The 25,838-nt window shown below is 52.0% G+C and overlaps 1 protein-coding gene and 1 long non-coding RNA gene across 2 annotated transcripts in view; one reads left to right on the top strand and one right to left on the bottom strand.

Moving 5' to 3' along the window:
• LOC121289955 (docking protein 2-like) overlaps positions 1-25,838 on the top strand; it is a 51,380-nt gene that overhangs the window by 10,942 nt on the left and 14,600 nt on the right. Inside the window, exons 2-3 of the mRNA XM_041209968.1 lie at positions 9,087-9,386; positions 12,315-12,432. Coding sequence (XP_041065902.1) covers positions 9,087-9,386; positions 12,315-12,432 — 418 coding nt within the window. The remainder of the gene's footprint in view (positions 1-9,086; positions 9,387-12,314; positions 12,433-25,838) is intronic.
• LOC121289956 overlaps positions 1-25,838 on the bottom strand; it is a 56,928-nt gene that overhangs the window by 20,657 nt on the left and 10,433 nt on the right. The window contains exon 2 of the long non-coding RNA XR_005945679.1: positions 11,061-11,139. This is a non-coding gene — a long non-coding RNA (uncharacterized LOC121289956). The remainder of the gene's footprint in view (positions 1-11,060; positions 11,140-25,838) is intronic.

The following is a 25,838-nucleotide window of genomic DNA, read 5'->3' as shown; positions in this document are numbered from 1 at the left end:
TTTAATATTATCTCCAGTGGTTCCACTTCAAAATCCTGCACCTGCCCAGAGTGTGAGAATTGGACCAATCATCAAGTACCCAATTCAAACCTGTGGAATTCTTTCACATCCCTGTGTCTGCTCATTCTAGGGCTGAATTTTTCATCCCACAGGCGGGTGCGTGCCTGACCCGAACGGGAGTAAAATAGTGCGCGATGGCGTTGGGTGAGCACTCACGCGATATTTCGCTCGGTGGGTGTGCGCGGGTGTCGAGCAGTGCCCGCCATTAATTAACAGGCCACTTAATGGCCTTAACAGTCCAACTGACGGTGAGTTTTCCTTGCCTGTGTGATTTTCTGCTCGTCGCACAGGCAAAACGGGCAGGCAGCCAGAGAACATTTTCACAAACCCTCATCCAAGGGCAGGATGAAAAGGGTCAGCAACATTGCCATTGTGAGGAGTCAGGAGCTTTGGAGATAGTTTGCAGCTGGTTGCTTATTGGTACTTGACAGCCTCATCTCTGTTCGGGGCTTCATTCGTAGCATTTGCAGACCTCATTTCAGGCTCATTGGTGTCTGCAAGGCCCCCGGAGGATTCAGACCATGTTGACCCTTCCAGGTATCAGACAGCCTTCCCTTACCCTGGGAATGGGGATTGTGGTCTCTGCTGGAGGTGCCTCCTCTGAGGAGGGGGAGAGGGGCAGAAAGGAGAGGAGGTGTCCAGGTGTCCTAATGCAACTTCCAGGGGAGGGACCTGTGGGAGGAGAGGCTCAGGCACAAGGGGCACTGGGCCAGCAGGAAGTCCAAGGTGGAAGGGGCCACAGAAGATGCCACCATCCTGCTGCCAGGGTTTACAGGCAGCAATGCAGCTACGTCAATATTCACTGTGTTGCCAGGGCCTCCAGAGCTATGGGCCAAATGCTGGAAACTGGGTTTAGTGTCATCAGGTCTTTGTTGACTGGTGTGGACATGATGGGCCAAATGGCCTCCTCCTGTGCTGTAAATGACAATTAGTCTATGAGTCTGAGGTACAATGCTAAAGGAGTCTCCTCCTCTCAAGGGAGACCGTGACCTCATTTGTCAGATGATTGGGCCTGAGATCAGCTCTGACTGTGTGGCTGGACACCCCATGCCAGTGGCTCTGAAGGTCACAGTGGCCCCCAACCTCAATGCCTCCAGCTCTTTCCAGGGCTCAGTGGGGGATCTTTGTGGAGTCTCCCAATCAACTGTCCACATTTGCATCAAGCTGGTGACATAGGCTGGTCAGGTAGGTACTGACCTTTATTCTTTACCGTATAGGCAAGGCCTGTCAGGCAGAGCGAGCCAGAGGCTTTGCAGCGATTGCAGGGTTCCCCCGTGTCCAGGGTGCTATAGACTGCACATATGTGGCCATCAAGATGCCAGTGGGTCAGCTCGGTGCCTTCGTCATCGGGAAGAGATTCCACTCCATGAACGTGCAGATAGTGTGTGACCACAGGATGCAGATTCTACAAGTCTATGCAAGGTACCCAGGCAGCTCCCATGACGCCTACATCCTCAGACACTCCCAGGTGCCGAGGCTCTTCAGTGCTCCAGCCCGGCTGGATGGATGGCTGCTGGGTGACAAGGGCCTGATCGCTGGCAGCAGTTGGTTTTGCAGGGGTCCTGGGCCCACCTGTTACACCTGCCCAACGAGGGAAAAATCCAGCGCCTCGTAATTTTTACAAGTCAACCTTGACGACCTCTACTCACATTCCTGATATGGGCCAGTCATCCCTCTTACAATTCTCTAGGAGAATTAGGGATGGACAATAAAAATGCTGGCCTAGCCAGTGATGCCCACATCCTGTTAAAGAATTTAAATTTTTTTTTCTGTAATAATGCCGCAGATTATTTGCCATTCCTCCCTAAATCCTGGAAAGACAGCAGTGCAGCACTCCCTCAGTACTGGCCCTCCGACAGTGCGGTGCTCCCTCAGTACTGACCTACCAACAGTGCAGTACTCCCTCAGTACTGACCCTCCGACAGTGCGGCACTCCCTCAGTACTGACCTACCAACAGTGCAGCACTCCCTCAGTACTGACCCTCCGACAGTGCCGCCCTCCTTCAGTACTAACCCTCTGACAGTGCAGCACTCCCTCAGTACTGACCCTCCGACAGTGCCGCCCTCCTTCAGTACTGACCATCTGACAGTGCAGCACTCCCTCAGTACTGACCCTCCGACAGTGCGGTGCTCCCTCAGTACTGACCTACCAACAGTGCAGCACTCCCACAGTACTGACCCTCCGACAGTGCCGCCCTCCTTCAGTACTGACCCTCTGACAGTGCAGCACTCCCTCAGTATTGACCCTCTGACAGTGCAGTGTTCCCTCAGTACTGACCCTCTGACAATGCAGCACTGCCTCCGGATTGACTCTCTGACAGTGCAGCACTTCCTCAGCACTGACCCTCTGACAGTGCAGCACTCCCTCAGTACTGACCTTCCAACAGTGCAACACTCCCTCACTACAGCTCCCCAAACAGTGTGGCACTGCCTCAGTACTGCCCCTCCGACAGTGCGGTGCTCCCTTAGTACTAATCCACCAATAATGCAGTGCTCCCTCGGTACTGATCCTCTGGCAGTGAGTGTTCACACAATACTAACCCTTCAACAGTCCTGCTCTCCCTCAGTACCCTGCTGGTTGTGTCAGCCTAGATTATTTTCTCAACTCGCTAGATTAGTCCTTGAGCTCACAACCTTCTGACTCAGAGCTGAGAGTTCTGACCACTGAACCACAGCTGTCACATAATCATGCAACCCAAAAAGATTCTCAAGTGTAAATGCTCGGTTGACATATAAAATTGTGTCTGGATGGAGTGAGCACTGACACAGATGAGTCAGGAGAGTTGGGCTCGTGGCCCAGTGTAGACTGTTCCAGTGACTGGACACAGGGCTGCTAGCCCTCAGTACTGGGTGGAGGTCCTGTATGTGGGGGCGACAGAGGACTCGTGACAAGAGAGTGTAGCTGACACATTGCAAAGGGGAGATGGGACTCTGTGGCTGCACCTGCCTGAGGAGAAGATAAAACACATGGGGAAGGCAATGGGAAACCACCTCACCTACTCTTCCCTGGTAATCGCCTGAAGAATTTCCCATGTGATCCAATCTGCTTCAGGGTAGAACGTGATGAACGGACTCCTTTTCTGAAGTCTCCTTCGCCAGGAGTCTTCACTTACATTTTGCTCAGGATCAGGTGCATGTCACGGTTGGTGATGGTGGTTGAGGCAGATATATCGCACCTGCTCTCCAGTTCCTCACTGTGTGGTTCGTGATCATATATTACACACATCAAAGATGAGGCAGTTAGTGCTGAGGCACAAGTCTGCGTTGGGAGATAAAAATACACAAATTTCGCATGGGGGAAACTCGCAGCACAACCTGTGGCTGTGTTACAAACACAAAGTGACCTTGAGAAGGAGAGTTCCCCACCTGGTCACACCTTTATCCCGGTGCGGCCATTTATCAGCCCTTCCTGCTTCCTCCCTGGATCCAACCATTGGGCCTTCTCTAGGTCACATCTTCACAGCAAAGGCTGCAGAGGTTCATGGGGAAAGTCCCAGCACCAGCTTCTCAAGGCCAACTGGGGATGGGCAACAAATCCCTGTCTGACGAGCATATCAAAATGGTGGGGCAGGAAAAGACCGCTGGTCCCTCACGCCAGACATTCATCAGGACTGAGCCCATGCCCTCTGCTCCCCTACTCTTGCCCTTTGTCCCTGTACTGGATCTTTGGATGAGCAATCGAATGTGTGGAGAGCAACCAAAGAAATTCTGGTAAAAATGATGCTAAATGTTCCACTCATGAAAGGAGGTAATCAGCAAAGCCAGTAGACAGTAAATGAGCAATCGGCACAAAACATTGGTCACACTGCACCTGGAATACTGGGTCCAGTTCTGGTCACACTGCACCTTGAACACTGGGTCCAGTTCTGGTCACACTGCACCTCGAATACTGGTTCCAGTTCTTGTCACACTGCACCTTGAACACTGGATCCAGTTCTGGTCACACTGCACCTTGAACACTGGGTCCAGTTCTGGTCACACTGCACCTCGAATACTGGTTCCAGTTCTTGTCACACTGCACCTTGAACACTGGATCCAGTTCTGGTCACACTGCATCTCATATACTGGATCCAGTTCTGGTCACACAGCACCTGAAACCTGGGTCCTGTTCTGGTCACCCAGACTTTGAGCAGATATTCAATTGTTGGAGGCTGAGCAGAGAAGAGCTATGTGAATGATTCCCAGTGATTTGAGTTACGAGGAACGACTGGAGAAACTCAGAATATTTCGTCTGGTAAGGAAGCATCTGAGGAGTGGTCCTTGTACAACATAATCCAGTGATAAATGAGTCTAAGTCAGGTGGTAAAGTATTAAACAAAACATGGGTCTTTTCCTTGACAGTAGGTTTATTTAAAGGACGCAGCATTACAGAACTACAGATGTCTGCATCTTAACTACCCTTGCCGTGTCCCAGCTGACTCTTTTTTTTTACTCTCTGTCATTAACCCAACAATGCCCAACACCAGTCTATCTCTAACAACATAATTAATTAGCCATTGACAGCCAGAGGACACTTGAATTAAATTGTTTGACAAGGTCAGAGGGACACAGAGCCAAACCACTTTAGGACTGGTCACAGGACACATTCTACGCTGAGTGAGCACTTAGAATGGACTCTCAGATTGACTAGTGGAATCTTAAACACTGGAATCTGAAGATATTATCAAAGGGTTAAATGGGGGAAGGTGGATGAGATGGTGATGTCGTTGAATTAATATGGACTGAATGGTCTTTCTCACTTGGAAACATTTGTAATTCTGTTACTAGAAAAGGGTTAAGTCCCAAGCAAGTCCCAAGGCTGTCATGGTTTGAGTCTTGAAGACATTTTTGAGATTGATTACACAACTGCAGAGGGTTTATTCCTAACTGGGGTTAATCTGTAGTGAAGGTAGTGGTAAGGTTCTATCTCCTGGTAAGGACAGCCCCTCTCCTTGCTCACGCCTCCTTGCTCGTAAGTCAGCCAATCTATTGGGAAATGTACTGTCAATAAAGCTAATGCAATTCAAGCTGGTTAAGTGGTCAGGGAAATTAAACTGTCACATTTATCTACGAATGCCTATGAAGCAAAACCCAGGAGTGGGGATGGAAATACTGCTGAGAATTGGTGAGTGGTCGTGAAGGGGCATTGACTAATGAAGGATCCCCAACACTTCCTCCAGAGTGGTAGCGTTGTCATCCAAAGATCAGTTCACTCCCCAGGGAAGTGAGCTGCGATGCAGAATTTTTCACTCCACTAGCAGGCTTCCTGTGGTATTGATCATTATGGGTAGACTGGAAATGGACTGTGGCTGTGTTGCTTCGCTGCTAACCCAACCTTTGAGAACAGTGCTCACATATTCCCTTTGAGAACATCGCCACTGAGCTCAGGAAGTTTCAGGCTTCACATCAGAAGAACCCAGTCTTGCTTTCTTTCTGCATTTATTATTTGAAGAGGTACTTTTGAATCTAAAACGCAGTTTGACTTCTTGAGTGTAATGGGTGGAGTGCAATGGTGCTTGACCGACAATAGATACTCAAATCTAACACATCTCCTATGAATAAGCACAGGATGTATACACAGTGTAAAACATGTTGTTTTATTCAGCTACAGCTCATTGTCCTTTTAATGTTTAAACTATCCAATTGATTTCAGGTCAATTTCCATTCATCACGACCAGAATCCTGACATTCTTCATGTGAAACAAGTTGAAGAACCTAACATGTGGACATTATTTACTCTGGCATTTTGTATACAAGTAGGGGTCTTGTGGCACAGTGGGTAGCATCCCTACCTCTGAGTCAGTAAACACCAGGTTCAAGCCCTACCCTTGGCACTGATGACCCTGGAAGGTGCGTTTATAATGTGGCCAGACAGGTTGATCATCAGCCTAAAAATTCTTCCAATATGCTTGATGGCAAGTGGGAGAGTTTCCTGGTCAGCCACAATGCAGAATGCAATGGCAAACCACTGCAGCCCTTCAATCAGGGACTGGTGAGGTAGTGGCAGGGCATTTGCTCATCTGCAAAATTTTGGCAGCAGTAGACAAATTGATGGTCATTGTGATAGAGGTAGACATCGTCAGACAGATATTGAGATAGGCGGAAAGAAAGAGATATAGATAACCTGATAGACTGACCGACAGAATGGACAGACAAATGGAATGTTGCTCAGAGATAGCAGAGGAAATTCCTTGGCATGGATTCTATGGGCTGAATCTTTCATCCCACAGACGGGCACGTGCCCCACCCCGAACAGGAGTAAAATAGTGCGCGATGATGTTGGCCGAGCGTCCCGATGTCATCGCGCACTCGCGCGATATTTCGCTCGGTGGGCGTGCGCGGGTGTCAGAGCAGCGTCTGCCGTTAATTAACAGGCCACTTAAGGCCCTTAACCATGCAATTGTCTGAGACTTTTTGTTGCCTGTGCGATTTTCTGCTTGTCATACAGGCAAAACGTGCAGGTGGCCAGCAGACATTTCCTCAAACCTCATCCAAGGGCAGGACGAAAATGGTCAGCAGCATTGCCATTGTGAGTAGTGAGGAGCTTTGGAGATAGTTTGCAGCTGGTTGCTTATTGGTACTTGACAGCCTCATCTCTGTTCGGGGCTTCATTTGTAGCTTTTCCAGGCTTCATTCCAGGACTCATTGCTGTCTGCCAGGCCCCCGGAGGATTCAGACCATGTTGACCCTTCCAGGTATCAGACAGCCTTCCCTTACCCTGGGAATGGGGATTGTGGTCTCTGCTGGAGGTGCCTCCTCTGAGGAGGGGGAGAGGGGCAGAAGGGAGAGGAGGCCAGGTGTCCCAATGCAACTTCCAGGGGAGGAACCTGTGGGAGGAGAGGTGCAGGCACAAGGGGCTCAGGGCCAGCAGGTAGTCTAAGGCGGAAGTGGGTGCAGAAGACACCATTTTCCAGCTGCCAGAGTTTACAGGCAGTGATGCAGCTACCTCAATATGTCCGAGGTGCAACCTCTGCCTCTCCAGGGAGAGCATGACCTCCATTTGGCAGATGATTGGGCCTGAGATCAGCTCCGACTGTGTGGGTGGACACCCCATGCCAGTGGCTCTGAAGCTCACAGTGGTCCTCAACTTCTATGCCTCTGGCTCTTTCCCGGGGTCGGTGGGGGATCTGTGTCGTGTTTCCCAATCAGGTGTCCACAGTTATGTCAAACTGGTGACAGAAGCTAATCAGGTGGGTACTGACCTTTATTTATTACCATTTGGACGAGGCCAGCCAGGCAGAGTGAGCCAGAGGCTTTCTGTGATTTCTGGGTTCCCTGCGTCCAGGGTGCAATCGATTGCACACATGTAGTCATCAAGGCGCCAGCCGGTTAGCACCTCTCCACCACAGTGAGGAGAACACTGAGGGCATGGAGCCAGACCTCAGTAACCTCCAGGGAGGCAGGGACACCAGGGACGCCTTGATCCAACACTCCTTCAGTAGGCTACCAAAGATCAGCTTCAAACACGGGCCAGGGCTGGTTCCTCCATCCCGGGTGTCTGAAAGGACCCTTTCATTTGAACATAAAGAACCCTCAGTGCCTGTGCAATAAAGTTCAGAGCCACTTACGTCCAGCATTACAGACTGGTGTTCCCCGCACCAATAAAATAAAAAGGTGAAGCATACTCAGGACATGATTTCAAAACCAGATTTATCTCATTTTGACAAGTACAGACTATTTACATCAACCTCTCTGGTCTTAAGTCCCAGACCAGTATACATTAACTAAGCACAAATGAATATAAACTCACCCGTGACCTGTCCCTCTGGTGCTCATGGTGCCTTTAACTTACGCTTGCAGTGTCCGCCTCGAACTGGGAGAGCAGCAGCAGGTTGGGTGGGCCTCTGCCTGTACCTGCCCTCTCGGCTTGGTTATGGCTTGTCTTCGCCTGAGAGATCAGAGGAGCATCGATTAGTCCACTCTGTACCTGCAGCACCATTGCAGCCTGGCCAACCCCACCTGAGGAACACCTCGCAGGGCATATCCAAGTCGTGGCCTTCGAGCTGCAAGGTACTCAGTCCAAGCAGCCAGGGCTCACCCCCTTGGCCATCTCCGGCGTGATTGACAGTTGGTGCTCAGACTCTAGCACCCCTGAGCTCTGTGGGGGAATGGCCACACCTTAACACATCTGCACACTGACCCATGCCAACTCGGTACTCACCTTTCCTGAGTGCAGCAGGTCATTGAAGAGCTTCCGGCATTGCACCCGTGTGCACTGCACTGGGTCATGGCTGATCACCCAGGCTGCCACTTCCTCCCATACCCTGTTGGCGAGGTGTGATGGCCTCCTCCTCCCAGCCCTGCGGACTGGCAGCCGCCTCCTCCAGCAGGATGGCGAGGCACTCATTGGAAAAGTGGGGGGGGGTGGTGGCTGAGTGCCCACCCGACCTGCCCTCCAGCCCGGCGTTTGCAGCCGCACTCGAGTCCGAGCGGCGGCCAGAGGTCCTTCCCTGGCAGCCTTTCTGGGGCTGCCTGGACCATTTAGTATACCGGCCACCCGGTCACCATTGGAGCCGGTGGCTATCAGGTCCCCACCCCTGCTCCGGCCCTTCCTGAAATGACTCCAGGGAGACTGACCAACTGGGACTTTCCTTGGAGCTGTTGTAAACCTCACTGAGGGTGCAGCACAGAAGGACATGGGCATGGGTAAGTGGGTGTTTCCCTAGGTTTGCAGGATTTGGATCGAGTAAATAATTAGGAACCTTCTGCTGGTGGGAGGGTCAGTAACCAGAGGAGACAGAGCGAAGACCCAGATGGGTAGAGGAGGAGACTTTTTTTTTTACACAGTGAGTTGTTGTGATCTGGAAGGCGCTGCCTGAAAGGGCGGTGAAAGCACATTCAATAATAACTTTCAAAAGGGAGTTGGGTAAATACTTGAAAAGGGGGAAGAAAGACTGAATAGTGGGAAGTGGGACTAATTGGGTAACTCTTTCAAAAAGCCACCACAGGTAGGTGCAATGGACTGAATGGCCTCCCTCTTTGCTGCGTGATTTTATTGCTGTATGTGATTTGGTGAAGTGACAGCTTCTCTCTCTCTTCCTCGGCAGAAATGGAGAAAGGTTTGGGTTTTGCTCTACGGCGAGAGCACTTGCTCCGTCGCTCGCCTGGAGTACTTCGAGTTCAAGGAGGCCGCCAGCATGGCAGAGCGGCAAGGAACAAGAAAAATGGAGAACAAAAAGGTCATCAAGCTCAGCGACTGCATTCGCATCTCTGAGGCCCCGGGTGAGAGCTGCCCCAGTGAATGCCGATCGTTTCATTTGGAAACGATTGAAAAGCTGTTTGTCTTCGCCGTCGAGTCGTCAGAATATGAAGATTGGAGCCGGAGCCTGTGTGAATTGGCTTTTCCGGTAAGACTCACTGCGCTTAGACTCGCAAAGTTTGAAAAAAACAGAAAGTGGTGGGGCCGGGGCTCTGCAGCCCAGTTCTGATGTCTAGTTGCCTTCCTGTCTCTTTAAGGTGAATTCAGGCAATTATAGCTGGCCGAAAACCGAGTGGTCATTCAGAGTGCAATTGTAACATCTTGAAAATTTCACGCTGCGGCTTGGTGGTCTAACTATTTCTGAGACTGTTTTGAATCTTTGAAAAAGTGAATGCCACTTGGAAATGTGCCATTTGTGACAACACAAACACATGAGCTGATAGTTAACATCTCAGGGCATTTTACTGTGACTACGGCACTATGTAATTGAAATTGTTGTTGATATAGATCATGAGGTAGATTTACTTTTGTCTCCCACCATTGGAGTGAGGATATAAGACAGCCTGGGCCACAGACAGGCTCACAGCTAATTATTACCACTGTCAGAATAATTCAAGGCTAAGAGGTGGAAATGACAGCACTCCTACTCCTGAGGGCAGAATATTGCACCGATGGGATATGACTGTCCTGCCAAAGTCAATGGACTTCTGAATGGCTTGCCGCATTTTACAGCCCTATCCATGCCACAATGGGGCCATAAAAATCTGCCTTGAGATTGTGGATTGTTACCCTGCCTAGTGCAATCGAGCGACATGCCAAAGCCACCTCAGTGAGCTAAGCTTGTGTCAGGTGTAAACAGATTCAGCATGTGGTAGCTTGGGCTGTGGGACCTTATAGCAGTGAGACATTATTTGGAGCCATTCAGCCTGCCTCATCATTGTGTTGGATCTGCTCTGTTACTTGACAGTTCCCGTCCTGTCCCAAATTGAAATCAATTTTTGTTAAACAGCTCGACTAATTCTATATCCATGTCCTATATTCATGAGGCAGTACATTGCAAATGCCACTGGCCTTTATATGAACATTGTGCACATGCCTTTGACTGGTCCTGTTCTCATTCCAAAATTCTGGCCCTTCATATTGGACTCAACTGCTCGAGTGAGGAATCTCTCCCCTGCTCCCTTGTCAATTCTCATTCTTCTAAACACTGCAATCAGGTCAACTCTTAACTTCTTCATTTTGAAAGATACACTTCAGCAGCACACAGACCATTCAAAACCCAGGCGCCTGGTGATTCAACAACCTGTATTTATACACCAACTTTCACAGAGGTAAATACCCCAAGGTGCTTACAAGAATTATCAAACAAAGCTTGACAGTGTGGAGACATTAGGACAGATAACCAAAAGCATGGTCTAAGAAGTAGGATTCATGGGGCATCTTAAAATGAAGAGTGAGAGGCAGAGAGGTTTAAGGAGAGGTTTCCAGAGCTCAGGGCCCAGGCAGAGAAGGCAGTATGGCCACCAATGGTGGAGTGATGGAAATCAGGGCATTTGCAAGAGGCTGGAATTGAACAAGTGCATAGACCTCGGAGGATTGCGGGGCTGAAGGAGGTTACAGAGGTTACAGGAGGAGTGAGGGCATGAGGGCTTTGGGAGCAAGGATGAGAACTTTAAAACCAAGGCGTTGTCACACCTTGCTGGTCACTCTCAAAGGAGGTTGTTGGGAGCACTACAGCACTGTGCTTCTGTCACCAGAAATCTCTCAATGAAAAATCTAACAATAATAAACATTCCCCAAACTCTGCATCTTTCTGATGTACCTTAAAACTCCCGGCCTCTTTTAGTGGAACAGTAACAGCATGGATCTGGTAGCAAAATGCAAACTTTCTCCACACTCTCCTGTAAAAGATGTGCAAACATAATTTGTGAAAGTCTCGCTTGAAGCATTTGCCTGTGACATCTCACTGTCAAACATCTGAGTTATTAAGATAACTATTTATGAAAAAAAAAGCATAGACAAAGAAAACCAATAATTTCACGTTGGGTTTTGCTGACCTGGCTCTCAAGATTTACAAGCAGTTACCATTGCCCTCTGACCTCAGCTATTAGCAAGTTTATGATTAGTCGGATTTATTTATCTAAATCAGCTTTGAGTTGTACAGCCATGTCCTTAAAGGGACAAGCCAGCAGCTAAATATTATGACATCAATGAGCAATGCCATGGGGTGTCAGATAATTATATCCACAGATCTTGGACACAAAATATAAGTAGCAGTTTTGAAGTGCTCGTCACAAAGGAAATACGTAAAGAATAGAGCCTAATTATAAATCAGTGAGATCGAGTTGCGAAACGGCAGCTATCATTTTCATTAGAAAATTAGAATGTTCACTCGACTCATTCCTGGGATGAAGGGCTAATCTCACGAGGAAAGGTTGGGCAGGTTGGGCCCGTACTCACGAGAGTTCAGGAGTGAGAAGTGATCTTACTGAAACATTTAAGATCCTGAGGGGAGGTGACAGGATGGACAGCGGGAGGATGTTTCCTCTTGTGGAGGAATCTAAAATTGGGGACACCGTTTCAGAATAAGAGGTCTACCATTTAAGGCTGAGATGAGGTGAATTTTCTTTCTCTCAAAGGGTTGTTAGCCTGTGGAATTCTCTTGCCCAGAATGCAGTGGAGGCTGGGTCATTGAATTTATTCAAGGCTGAGTTAGATTTTTGATAGACATGGGAGTCAAGGGTTACGGGGGTTGCAGACAGGGAAGTGGAGTTGAGACAACAACCAGATCAGCCATCGAAGGATGGAGCAGGCTCGAAGGGCTGAATGGCCTCCTGCTCCTAAGTTCTATGTTGCTATGTTTAGGCCTGCTCTCCTCTTGAGCATTGGTCTCCAGTTGAGGTTAACTCTAAAATTTCCTGTATCAGTGAAACAACATGAAGGAATGGAGGGAAGAGATAAAGACCCAGGTAAAAGGGGGACAGACTGGAACAGAAGAGAGAGCTAGAGTGCATGAAGAATTGATTGGAAGCTTCCCTTGGTTGCAGTATTTTGCTGATATTAATTCTTTTTCCAGATGAATTGGGGTGACTGGCCAAAGCTTAATAAAAGCAATGGTAAGCAGTGGTCAAAGAAGGGAAAAAACAACGCGGTGGCAATGGAGGAGAACGCACTATACGGCACTCGAATGGCAGGTAAAGGGCAATGCTCATCCAGTTTCCCATACATTGTTCATGTGCGTTCCTGTGAAAGAGTTCAGTAAAGTCGATACAGGGGAAGATGTTTGCACTTCTGCAGGAGTCCAAAACTAGGGGCTCAGAAACATATCGAGTCTGCAATAACATCCAAGCAGAATTCATGAGAAACTTCAGAACCCACTAACAATGAGAGTTTGCGATGAAAGTGCACAGGCAGCCATCCCAAGATCAAAGGTCGTGCATTCCTATTGCACCTTCCACATCAGGATGTCCCAAAGCATTTTACAGCCGGTTCAGTCCTTTGAAGTGTAGTCACTGTTATAATGTAGGAAACGTGGCAGCCAATTTGCACACAGCAAGATCCCACAAACAGCAATGTGATCAAGACGAGCTGGTTTGTTTTGGTGATGTTGATGGAGGGATAAATGTTGTGTAAGACTCTGGGGGCAGCTCCCGTGCTTTTCCTCAAAATAGAGAGCAGTCGTGTCCCAACAGGGACTGAGAAAAAAAATCAATCGCTCGTGTATAAGGCCTCATGATTCATGGCACAGAAACCAAAGTGACAGCTACAACTGTGCAGTGCATTGGTGGGACTGCACTGAGAGTACTGTATCCAGTTTTGGTCTCCTGATTTAAGAGGCATTATACTTGCATTGGATGCAGTTCACATAATGTTGACTAGGTTGACTCCTGTGATGAAGAATGAGAGATGATCTTACTGAAACATATAAGATCCTGAGGGGGCTTGAGAGGGTGGACAATGAGAGGATGTTTCCCCTCATGGTGGAATCCAGGACTTGCGGGCACAGCTTTAGAATAAGTGGTCTCCCATTTAAAACAGAGACGAGGAGGAATTTCCTCTCTCAGAGGGTCGTTAGTCTTTGGAATTCTCTCCCCCAGAGAGCAGTGGAGGCTGGGTCAATGAATAAATCCAAGAACAAAAACAAAAATACCTGGAAAAACTCAGCAGGTCTGACAGCATCTGCGGAGAGGGATACAGTTGACGTTTTGAGTCCGTATGACCCTTCATCAGAACTAAGACATATAGAAATGAGATGAAATATAAGCTGGTAGAAGGGGGTGGGACAGGAGAGCTCGATAGGGGACCAGTGATAGGTGGAGCCTAAGAAGAGACTGCCAAAGATATCATAGACAAAAGGACAAAGGGGTGTTGACGGTGCTGATATTATCTAAAGGATGTGCTAATGGGGAGATTAAGGGAAGCAAGCAGGACAAGCTAGTGGCAGATGGCCCTAGTGTGGGTGGGGAAGGGGGAAGGGATTGAAATGGGCTAAAAGGTGGAGATGAAACAATAGATCAAAATAAATTTAAAAATAGGAGGGAAAAGAAAAAAATATAGTGTAAAAAAAATTATTGGAAACAGGGTGATCGGAAAGGAGGTGGGGATGGAGGAGAGAGTTCATGATATGAAGTTGTTGAACTCAATATTCAGTACGGAAAGCTGTAAAGTGCCTAGTCGGAAGATGAGGTGCTGTTCCTCCTGTTTGCGTTGAGCTTCGCTGGAACAATGCAGCAGGCCAAGGACGGACATGTGGGCATGAGAGCAGGTTGGAGTGTTGAAATGGGAAGCGACAGGGAGGTCTGGATCAAGCTTGCGGACAGACCGAAGTTGTTCCGAATGTGGTCACTTAGTCTGTGTTTGGTCTCTCCAATGTAGAGGAAACCGCATTGGGAGCAGCGAATGCAGTAGACCAAATTGAGGGAAGTGCAAGTGAATAAATCCAAGGTTGAGTTAGACAAATATTGATTGATAAGGGAGTCAAGGGTTATTGGGAGGGGGAGGAGTGGGGGGGGGGGTGCAGGCAGGAAAATGAAGTTAAGGCCACACCAGACCAGCCATGATCTTATCGAATAGCTGAGCAGTTCGAGGGGCCAAGTAGCCTAGTCCTGGTCCAATTACTTATGTGGCCAGAGCTTATATTCATGGCAAGGGGAGGACCTGAAATGCTGGGGTTGTGGGGGGGGAAGCAAATAACTTCAAAAGAAATGAAGCCAGCAAAAAACCAAATTGCTGAGTAAAATAGGAAGCAAAGCAACTTTGTTCTTCATAGAAAGCCATGGTTTGAACTCTCATGGGTTGATTGTTTCTTTACGGCTTGTGGTCAACCTTTGAAGAGAAGCATCACAAGGAAAGGAGAGACAGCTCCTAACTGTCAGAACAGAATCTTCAAATTAGAGCCAGGCTGCTACGAGGTGATTTCAGGAAGTGCTCATTCACTCAAAGGCTAGTGGGAATCTGGAACTCTCTCCCTGCATTGATGCTGGTGTCAGGCAGGGGTTTGGGGTTTGTGGGGGGGGGAGGTGGTGGGGGTCAACTGAAAGCTTCAAAACTCAGATTGATGTATTTTTGTTTGGTAAGTGAGTTAGGGGCTATCGTTCCATGGCGGTAAATGGAGTTAAGATACAGACCCAACATAGGAATATAGGAATAGGAGGCCATTCAGCCCATCGAGCCTGCTCTGCCATTCAATACGACCATGGCTGATTGAACCCTTCAATGTCTTTTACCCACACTATCCCCAGAACCCTTTACGTTATTGTTATTCAGAAATCTATCAATCTCCACCTTAAACATTCTCAATGATTGAGCTTCCACGGCCTCTAGGGTAGAGAATTCCAAAGATTCACAACCCCCTGATTAAAGAAATTTGTCCCCTTGTTCTGCAGCAGTTAAGACTCAAATGAAGTTTAAAAGTTTTCTTCTCCTGCGGTGAGCAATTGGACTCCAGTTTCCGTGTCAGCAGGGCCATTATGGTTCATTTTATCTCCCTGGGTGAGGCAGGAGAATACTGAACCAAGGACATGAGCGGTGGTCTCAGTGGGTAGCATTCTCACCCTAAAATCAGGAGGACATGGACTCAAACCCTGCTCCAGAGAGTCAAGCACCTAACCAAACCTGGCCATCCCAGTGCAGCGTCGAAGGAGGACCGCAGTGTCGGAGATGCTGTCTTTTGGATGAGACGTTAAACCGATGCCTTGTCACCCTCTCAAGGGGACTGTAGAAGATGCTGTGGCTGCGACTGGAAGACAAACAGAGGAGCTTTTCCCATGCCCTAGCCACTGTTAATCCCTCAACCCCAACATCATTGAAAAGAAACCAGATTATCTGGGTCATTATTGCTCTGCTGTTTGTGAGAGTTTGTTATGCGCAAACTGGCTGCCACATTTCCTACATTCACAACAGTGACTACACTTCTCTGAGGCAAGCTGAGGTCATTAAATGTGCTGTCTAAATGCATTTCTTTCAAGTTGTCCTTTATTTAAAATCCACTTTCTGTAAAGTGGTTTCTTTAAAAGTTAGTGAAAAGATGCTCCCACAACTGTCATGTGACCATGCCACTGGCCCCAGAGCTTTCAGAGTGAACAGAGGAACTGACTCATTGTAGAGTGGAAATTGTTTGTCACCACGTTCAGTTAAGTACAGATGCAAAGTGCTGGTGTTGTTCTTAATATGCTGCTCTGACGCCATTTTAATAGAATTTTTAGTAGTAGGATGGTTACAGCACAGAGGGAGGCCACTCGGCCCTTCATCAAGGTGGCGTCAGCTCTCTGCAAGGGCAATTTGGCCAACCCTGCCCATTACCACGGCACGGCAAATCGTTTCAACTTCAGCGGCTCATCCAGTTCCCTTGTGACAGTCCCAGTTAAATTTGCCTCCACTGGAATGCTGCTGCAATATCAACCTCCTGCCACTGATTAAGGATTGACATCCTGGAGCTCCGATAGTCAGAGTCTGTCCCCCACAGGGCTGGGAATGCTCCTCGCTTTCCCCTTGGCCAGAGCGCAGGGCTCATTCTTTTCTCTCCGGCCTCCAAAAATGTCCCATGTTTTTGCCTCAATTGGAGTTGCAATCTTTGTGACACTGGGGGATCTGATGTGTGAGATGTTTGTTCGCTCCTTCGTTCTATTCTCCCCTCGGAAAACTGCGGAGGACACCCTACATACACTGTCAGATCAACCTCCTGGATCATCAGGGGAGCCAGTGTAAGTGTTAGCTTCACTCACTCACTGACCACGGTGTGGTAACTTTGCACTTATGTTACTGGACCAGTATTCTCGAGCCTGAGGATGCAAAATCCTATGGGATGTCAATTTATATTTCACACCAATGGCTTGAGAATTTTAAATTCCCATTTAAAAATCTAGAGATAAAGACCATGAAAATATTGGATTGCCATAAAAATCCAGCTGGTTCATTGTTGGCCTTCAGGGAAGGAGTGGTAACTTTCTTACCCTGGTGTGGGCCTCCACGTGACTCCAGTCCCACACCAAAGTGGTTGGTTGAACAGCCTTCTCACGTGGCCTATCAAGACACTCAGTAGCCTCCAACCTGCTCTTTGACTTCAGTAAAAGCCCCCCTGCACCACATGAATTCATGGTCTCTTCCTGTGTCCTAATGGCCCCTTCCATACTGAGGATGGCAAGACATGATGTCCTTGCTTGCAACGCCCCTATCCCGGGATTGAAACAAACCACACACTCTCTTGGCAGCCTTTCCTCCCTCTCACTCACAGAAGACCCACCTGAAGACTGTGAACACCCATCTTCCCTAAGGCAAACCCCAGGAACAAATCAGAGAGAACAAGTGTGAGTCAGGCCCTTGCCTGGCTGTGGGTCTCCTGTCTGCTTGCGCTACTTGATGTTGTCTGCTACCAAAAAAACACATAACCTCACCCCAGTTCAGAGATGAATAGGAGTGAGAGATAGGCATCAGTTCTGTTCTCTGTCTGACAATCTAGTGAGCCTTTCATGCGTTCCTGCACAGTTTTTCCAACACGATAAGAGTGACAGTGCTGGGTGATCGAGCGACAGTGTGTGGGATGTAAGAAAGTTTCTCGGTGTGCTTTACGGGAAACCTCCACCAATCTGAGAACTGGACCGTGGATGTACAGGTGGAGTCTGTTGTTCCTGCTGCCAAGTGGCTCCCTCAGAGTCCGTCAAGCCAACTTAGCAAATCCAATCGGACGGAATGGGTCCGGAACCTGGGTATGACACCTGGGTCTGCATTGTTAGACCACCTCCCAGTGTCCAGACATAGTGCAAAACGTAATGGGGCTTGTGCTCGGGTTGCTGACCAATGTCCAGTGAACCCACTCCCCATTAGTGGAGAGTGTGGGGGGAGGGTGTGGGATGGGGAGGGTGTGGGATGGGGAGGGTGTGACCCCAGGTGAGAGTGTTGCCACTGAGCCATGGCTGTCCCCTCACTCTGGGGGGCATGGCGGTGATTAGGGTTTAGGTGTGGGGGTGTCTGCTCAATCTCCTCCACTCCGGTTCCATTCTACACGAATGCTGGACTTGCCCACTCTTCCTGCAAACTCCGTGGGCGGGATTTTACGTTCCTGCTGAAGTCAATGGAGTTTGGAATGGCTTACCGCAATGGGGCTGTAAAATTCCGGCCCGCCGGCTGGACTTTATTGGGCGCCATGGTCTCAGCTAAGCCCGCCCACCGAACCGACGGCTGACCACCACCCCCCCCCCCCCCCCGGCAGTTCAACCCTGGGAGCAGGGTGTACAGCCAGTCGTGACTCAGTGGTAGCTCAGGGGTATTACCAGGGCCAGGCTGGCAGGCCGCAGTGAAAGGGCTGAGGTGGGGGTCGGGCTGAGTTTGAGAGGCCAGGAGGGAGTGAAGAGGTGGAAGTATGACCTTGCGGGGAGTGTGTGCCTCCGATGAGCTCAGGGGACCGGCAAAGGAGGCACCTCTCCCCGCCTCCTCCTGCCCCTCCACCCCTCCCTGCTGTTGCCCGGTGTCAGACGGCGCAGCTAAAGCTGCAGGCTTCCCGCATGACATGGGCCTCCTCTTGCCGCGGGGTTCATGGCAGCTGGGGCAGGATGAGGCTCTTAAGAAGTGAACTGCAATAGGATGGAGGGTGGCTGGACCATCCGATCCCTCCCTCAGGCCCCCCTGTAAAATTTCAGACAGGTCGAGGGGCAGCGGGTAGGGTGGTGGGAAAGCCACCCTCTGGATTTTACAAGACCCCCCACCGCCCCCGCCAACACCCTGCGCTCAAACGTTCTGGGCAGGGAAGTGTAAAACCCAGACCCTGATGTGTCTTCAGAAGGCCACAGGGTATCATGGCTGTGCTGAGACCAGTGGGGCAGATTCTGACTTGCTCATTTCAAAAATGTCTTTCCTTTCAAATGTGACTCCATTTCTCTCGGTGAGAGAATTTTTCTGGAGTTTGCAAAGATTGGGTCTTAATGTGGAAACAAGTGTGACTCTTTGAAGGTGTAGAATGTGACAGGTGTACTTTGGAGTTGATAACACAAGTACACAAGCAAATACGTGCGTGCAAGTCCTATCTGTGTAAAGCAAACTGTTCATTTTCAATAAAATCTACGCTTTTTGACTTCCTTTTCTCTTCCGAAAGAGCTAATTCTTGCTGGGGGAAATGTTCCATAGGAACATCTTGTCCCTCTGGTACCTTGCTCCCCCCCACCCCCCCACTGACTCCGCTCATTGCCCAGATTCACCTCGACCATCACGGTCCGATACGTCCACTCAGCTCTTGACTGACAGCTCATGCAACTGGTGACCGACAGCTCTGCAGGAATGTGCCTGGCCTCTTGTTTATAAAAGAGAGTTTGCAGATATAGAGCATGTTGTATGTTGTACTGTCCCCGCACCACGCCCCCACCCCCCACCCCCCATCCCCCATCCACATCACACCGCCCCCCCCACCACCCCCCCCCCCACCCCCCTCCCCTCGCCCCCCCAGAAACATGCCCAAAATCGCTTCACATACGACTCCCGACACGCTTAAGCAGCAAAATAAAAGCAAAAAACTACGGATGCTGGAAATCCAAAACAAAAACAGAAATACCTGGCAAAACTCAGCAGGTATGGCAGCATTTGCAGAGAGGAACACAGTTAACGTTTCGAGTCCGAATGACCCTTCAACAGAACTAAGTAAAAATAGAAAAGAGGTGAAACATAAGCTGGTTTAAGGGGGGGTGGGACAGGGAGAGCTGGATAGAGGGCCAGTGATAGGTGGAGATAACCAAAAGATGTCACAGACAAAAGAACAAAGAGGTGTTGAAGGTGGTGATATTATCTAAAGCAATGGGAAAAGAAAAAGCTATATAAATTATTGGAAAAAAAGGGGAGGATCGGAAAGGGGGTGGGGATGGAGGAGAGAGTTCATGATCTAAAATTGTTGAACTCAATATTCAGTCCAGAAGGCTGTAAAGTACCTAGTCGGAAGATGAGTTTCTGTTCCTCCAGTTTGCGTTGAGCTTCACTGGTGGGGAGGTGGAGGGTGGGGAGGTGGGGAGGTGGAGGGGGGGAGGGTGTTGGGTGGGGAGGTGGAGGGGGGAGGGTGTGGGGAGGTGGGGAGGTGGAGGGTGGGGAGGGGGGAGGGTGTTGGGTGGGGAGGTGGAGGGGGGAGGGTGTGGGGAGGTGGGGAGGTGGAGGGGGAGGGTGCGGGGCAGGGTGGTGGAGGGGGGAGGGTGTGGGGTGGGGAGGTGGAGAGGTGGAGGGGGGAGGGTGTGGGGTGGGGAGGTGGGGAGGGGGGAGGGTGTTGGGTGGGGAGGTGGAGGGGGGAGGGTGTAGGGTGGGGAGGTGGGGAGGGGGGAGGGTGTAGGGTGGGGAGGTGGGGAGGGGGGAGGGTGTGGGGTGGGGAGGTGGAGGGGGGAGGGTGTGGGGTGGGGAGGTGGAGGGGGGAGGGTGTGGGGTGGGGAGGTGGAGGGGGGAGGGTGTGGGGTGGGGAGGTGGAGGGGGAGGGTGTGGGGTGGGGAGGTGGAGGGGGGAGGGTGTGAGGTGGAGGAGGTGGAGGGGGAGGGTGTGGGGTGGGGAGGTGGGGAGGTGGAGGGGGAGGGTGTGGGGTGGGGAGGTGGAGGGGGGGAGGGTGTGGGGTGGGGAGGTGGGGAGGTGGAGGGGGAGGGTGTGGGGTGGGGAGGTGGGGAGGTGGAGGGGGGAGGGTGTAGGGTGTAGGGTGGGGAGGTGGAGGGGGAGGGTGTGGGGTGGGGAGGTGGAGGGGGGGAGGGTGTGGGGTGGGGAGGTGGGGAGGTGGAGGGGGGAGGGTGTGGGGTGGAGAGGTGGAGGGGGGAGGGTGTGGGGTGGGGAGGTGGAGGGGGGAGGGTGTGGGGTGGGGAGGTGGGGAGGTGGAGGGGGAGGGTGTGGGGTGGGGAGGTGGAGGGGGGAGGGTGTTGGGTGGGGAGGTGGAGGGGGGAGGGTGTGGGGTGGGGAGGTGGGGAGGTGGAGGGGGAGGGTGTGGGGTGGGGAGGTGGAGGGGGGGAGGGTGCTGGGTGGGGATGTTGGGAGGTGGAGGGGGAGGGTGTGGGGTGGGGAGGTGGGGAGGTGGAGGGGGAGGGTGTGGGGTGGGGAGGTGGAGGGGGGGAGGGTGTGGGGTGGGGAGTTGGGGAGGTGGAGGGGGAGGGTGTGGGGTGGGGAGGTGGAGAGGTGGAGGGGGAGGGTGTGGGGTGGGGAGTTGGGGAGGTGGAGGGGGAGGGTGTGGGGTGGGGAGGTGGAGGGGGGGAGGGTGCTGGGTGGGGATGTTGGGAGGTGGAGGGGGAGGGTGTGGGGTGGGGAGGTGGGGAGGGGGGAGGGTGTGGGGTGGGGAGGTGGGGAGGTGGAGGGGGAGGGTGTGGGGTGGGGAGGTGGAGGGGGGGAGGGTGTGGGGTGGGGAGGTGGGGAGGTGGAGGGGGGAGGGTGTGGGGTGGAGAGGTGGAGGGGGGAGGGTGTGGGGTGGGGAGGTGGAGGGGGGAGGGTGTGGGGTGGGGAGGTGGGGAGGTGGAGGGGGAGGGTGTGGGGTGGGGAGGTGGAGGGGGGAGGGTGTTGGGTGGGGAGGTGGAGGGGGGAGGGTGTGGGGTGGGGAGGTGGGGAGGTGGAGGGGGGGAGGGTGTTGGGTGGGGAGGTGGAGGGGGGAGGGTGTGGGGTGGGGAGGTGGGGAGGTGGAGGGGGAGGGTGTGGGGTGGGGAGGTGGAGGGGGGGAGGGTGTGGGGTGGGGAGGTGGAGGGGGGAGGGTGTGGGGTGGGGAGGTGGGGAGGTGGAGGGGGAGGGTGTGGGGTGGGGAGGTGGAGGGGGGGAGGGTGTTGGGTGGGAGGTGGAGGGGGGAGGGTGTGGAGTGGGGAGGTGGGGAGGTGGAGGGGGGGAGGGTGTTGGGTGGGGAGGTGGAGGGGGGAGGGTGTGGGGTGGGGAGGTGGGGAGGTGGAGGGGGAGGGTGTGGGGTGGGGAGGTGGAGGGGGGGAGGGTGTGGGGTGGGGAGTTGGGAAGGTGGAGGGGGAGGGTGTGGGGTGGAGAGGTGGAGGGGGGAGGGTGTGGGGTGGGGAGGTGGAGGGGGGGAGGGTGCTGGGTGGGGATGTTGGGAGGTGGAGGGGGAGGGTGTGGGGTTGGGGAGGTGGGGAGGTGGAGGGGGGAGGGTGTGGGGTGGAGAGGTGGAGGGGGGAGGGTGTGGGGTGGGGAGGTGGAGGGGGGGAGGGTGCTGGGTGGGGATGTTGGGAGGTGGAGGGGGAGGGTGTGGGGTTGGGGAGGTGGGGAGGTGGAGGGGGAGGGTGTGGGGCAGGGTGGTGGAGCGGGGAGGGTGTGAGGTGGGGAGGTGGAGGGGGGGAGGGTGTGAGGTGGGGAGGTGGTGAGGTGGATGGGGGAGGATGTGGGGCTGGGTGGTGGAGTGGTGGAGGGGGAGAGGGTGTGGGGTGGGGAGGTGGAGGGTGTGGGGTTGGGAGGTGGAGGGGGGAGGGTATGGGATGGGGAGGTGGGGAGGTGGAGGGTGTGGGGTTGGGAGGTGGAGGGGGGAGGGTATGGGATGGGAGGTGGGGAGGTGGAGGGTGTGGGGTTGGGAGGTGGAGGGGGGAGGGTATGGGATGGGGAGGTGGGGAGGTGGAGGGTGTGGGGTTGGGAGGTGGAGGGGGGAGGGTATGGGATGGGGAGGTGGGGAGGTGGAGGGTGTGGGGTTGGGAGGTGGAGGGGGGAGGGTATGGGATGGGGAGGTGGGGAGGTGGAGGGTGTGGGGTTGGGAGGTGGAGGGGGGAGGGTATGGGATGGGGAGGTGGGGAGGTGGAGGGTGTGGGGTTGGGAGGTGGAGGGGGGAGGGTATGGGGCGGGGCTGCTTCCTGGACCCTGTGAAGTGTGGCCAGCAATGGTGAGGTTAAACTTCAGTCAAAGTTGGAGATAAGTGAGTTTGTGCAGACAATTGAGAGACATGCACGTCATGGAAAGGGTTTTGGTGAAGTGGCTTTCTTGGTTTCCTGCTTTGTGCCTCACAACGATGCTGAAAAGTTTCATTACATTCAGGGCACAGTTAGGCTGCATGTGAATCTTGGCTGACCAGCCAGTGTAAAAACTCACCACAAGTCACAGTAAAATATCTGCACTTGATTAATGATCACCCAGCTCTATCTATTCCTGTCCTTATGAGGTATATATTTTTTATTTATATATCTGCAGATTGGGGAACAGGGATAGCAAGAGGAACATATCAGCATCAATAAAAGAGAACTCAGATAAAGACAGAAAACAATGCTATTTTATTTTAATAGCTTGTGGCTATTCGATTACAATCACAAGTTGACCTAAGGAAGTGGTGATAGGATCTTGAGTGACTATTTTTGCAGCTCCAGCTGTCAGTGAAATGTCTGCCATGGCTCATTGACTCTCGCATTGCTTCTGAGTCGGAATGCTGTGGGTTCAAGCCCCACTCTCGAGCCTTGCAGCACATAATTTACTCCAAAACTCCCTGAGCAATACTGAAGCCTCAGAGAATGCTGTGCAGTTGGAGGTTCAGTTCCAACGGTGTGCTGCACTGTCAGGAGATCATTGTGGAGGGAGCGATGCACTGTCAAAGGATCAATACTGAGGGAGTGCTGCACTGTCAGAGAGTCAGTACTGAGGGAGTGTTGCACTGTCAGAGGGTCAGTACTGAGGGAACGCTGCACTGTCAGAGGGTCAGAACTGAGGGAGTGCTGCACTGTCAGAAGGTCAGTACTGAGGGAGTGCTGCACTGTCAAGAGAGTCAGTACTGAGGGAGTACTGCCCTGTCAAGAGAGTCAGTACTCAGGGTGTGCTGCATTGTCAGAGGGTTAATACTGAAGGAGTGCTGCACTGTTGGAGGGTCAGTACTGAGGGAGTGCTGCACTGTCAAGAGAGTCAGTACTGCGGGAGTGCTGCATTGCCAGAAGGTCAGTACTGAGGGAGTGCTGCACTGTCAGAGGGTCAGAACTGAGGGAGTGCTGCACTGTCAGAAGGTCAGTACTGAGGGAGTGCTGCACTGTCAGAGGGTCAGTACTGAGGGAGTGCTGCACTGTCAAGAGAGTCAGTACTGAGGGAGTGCTGCATTGTCAGAAGGTCAGTACTGAGGGAGCGCTGCACTGTCAGAGGCTCAGTGCTGAGGGAGTGCTGCACTGTCAGAGGGTCAGTACTGGAGGAGTGCTGCACTGTCAAGAGAGTCTGTACTGCGGGAGTGCTGCATTGTCAGAGGGTTAATACTGAAAGAGTGCTGCACTGTCAGAGGGTCAGTGCTGAGGGAATGCTGCACTGTCAGAGGGTCATTACTGAGGGAGTGCTGCACTGTCAAGAGAGGCAGTACTGCGGGAGTGCTGCATTGTCAGAAGGTCAGTACTGAGGGAGTGCTGCACTGTCAGAGGGTCAGTACTGAGGGAGTGTTGCACTGTCAGAGGGTCAGTACTGAGGGAGCGCTACACTGTCAGAGGCTCAGTGCTGAGGGAGTGCTGCACTGTCAGAGGGTCAGTACTGAGGGTGTGCTGCACTGTCAAGAGAGTCAGTACTGCGAGAGTGCTGCATTGTCAGAAGGTCAGTACTGAGGGAATGCTGCACTGTCAGAGGGTCAGTACTGAGGGAGTGTTGCACTGTCAGAGGGTCAGTACTGAGGGAGCACTGCACTGTCAGAGGCTCAGTGCTGAGGGAGTGCTGCACTGTCAGAGGGTCAGTACTGAGGGAGTGCTGCACTGTCAAGAGAGTCAGTACTGCGGGAGTGCTGCATTGTCAGAGGGTTAATACTGAAGGAGTGCTGCACTGTTGGAGGGTCAGTACTGAGGGAATGCTGCACTGTCAGAAGGCCAGTACAGAGAGAGCACTACACTGTCAGAGGGTCAGTACTGAGGGAGTGCTGCACTGTCGGAGGGTCAGTACTGAGGGAATGCTGCACTGTCAGAAGGCCAGTACGGAGGGAGCACTACACTGTCAGAGGGTCAGTACTGAGGGAGTGCTGCACTGTCGGAGGGTCAGTACTGAGGGAGTGCTGCACTGTCAGAAGGTCAGTACGGAGGGAGCACTGCACTGTCAGAGGGTCAGTATTGAGGGAGTTCTGCACCGTCAGAGGGTCAGTAGTGAGGGAGCGCTGCACTGTCAGAGGTCAGTGCTGAGGGAGTGCTGCACTGTCAAGAGAGTCAGTACTGCGGGAGTGCTGCATTGTCAGAGGGTCAATACTGAAGGAGTGCTGCACTGTCGGAGGGTCAGTACTGAGGGAGTGCTGCACTGTCAGAAGGTCAGTATGGAGGGAGCACTGCACTGTCAGAGGGTCAGTACTGAGGGAGTTCTGCACCGTCAGAGGGTCAGTAGTGAGGGAGCGCTGCACTGTCAGAGGTCAGTGCTGAAGGAGTGCTGCACTGTCAGAGGGTCAGTACTGAGGGATTGCTGCACTGTCAAGAGAGTCAGTACTGCGGGAGTGCTGCATTGTCAGAGAGTTAATACTGAAGGGGTGCTGCACTGTCGGAGGGTCAGTACTGAGGGAATGCTGCACCATCAGGAGATCATTGCGGAGGGAGCGATGCACTGTTAGAGGCTCAGTACTGAGTGAGTTCTGCACCATCAGAGGGAAAATACTGAGGGAATTCTGCACTGTCAGAGGGTCAGTACTGAGGGAGTCCTGCACTGTCAGAGGGTCAGTGCTGAAGGAGTGCTGCACTGTTAGAGGGTCAGTACTGAGGGAGTGCTGCACTGTCAGAGGGTCAGTACTGAGGGGGTGCTGCACTGTCAGAGGGTCAGTACTGAGGGAGTGCTGCACTGTCTGAAGGTCAGTACTAAGGGAGTGCTGCACTGTCAGAAGGTCATTTCTTCCAGATGTAAAACCAATGACCTGTCTTCCCTCTCAGGTGGATTTAAAAGACACACTGGCTGTTAGTTTGAATAAGAGCAGGGGAGCATTTTCCAGTGTTCTGATGAATATTTGCCCTTCAACCAACATCACAAAAACATGTTATCCGCTTTTTGTAACATGGTTTTTGTTGGTGGCAACTTGCTGTGCGCAAATTGGCAGCTGCATTTCCTGCATTACAACAGCTGTTGTTCAAAAAGTACTTTGGGAAGCCCAAGGATTGTGAAGGAGATCTTTAATGTCTGTCCGGGAGGATAGCTGAGGCCTCAGTTTAACATCTCATCTGAAAGGTGACACATCTGATGGTGCAGCGCTCCCTCAGGACACCAGTGGGAG

The sequence above is a fragment of the Carcharodon carcharias genome, chromosome 17 (genome assembly GCF_017639515.1).
Source record: "Carcharodon carcharias isolate sCarCar2 chromosome 17, sCarCar2.pri, whole genome shotgun sequence".
Classification (NCBI taxonomy): Eukaryota; Metazoa; Chordata; class Chondrichthyes; order Lamniformes; family Lamnidae; genus Carcharodon; species Carcharodon carcharias.
Note: the sequence above shows the minus strand (reverse complement) of the source record. Positions and strands in the feature narration are given on the sequence as shown.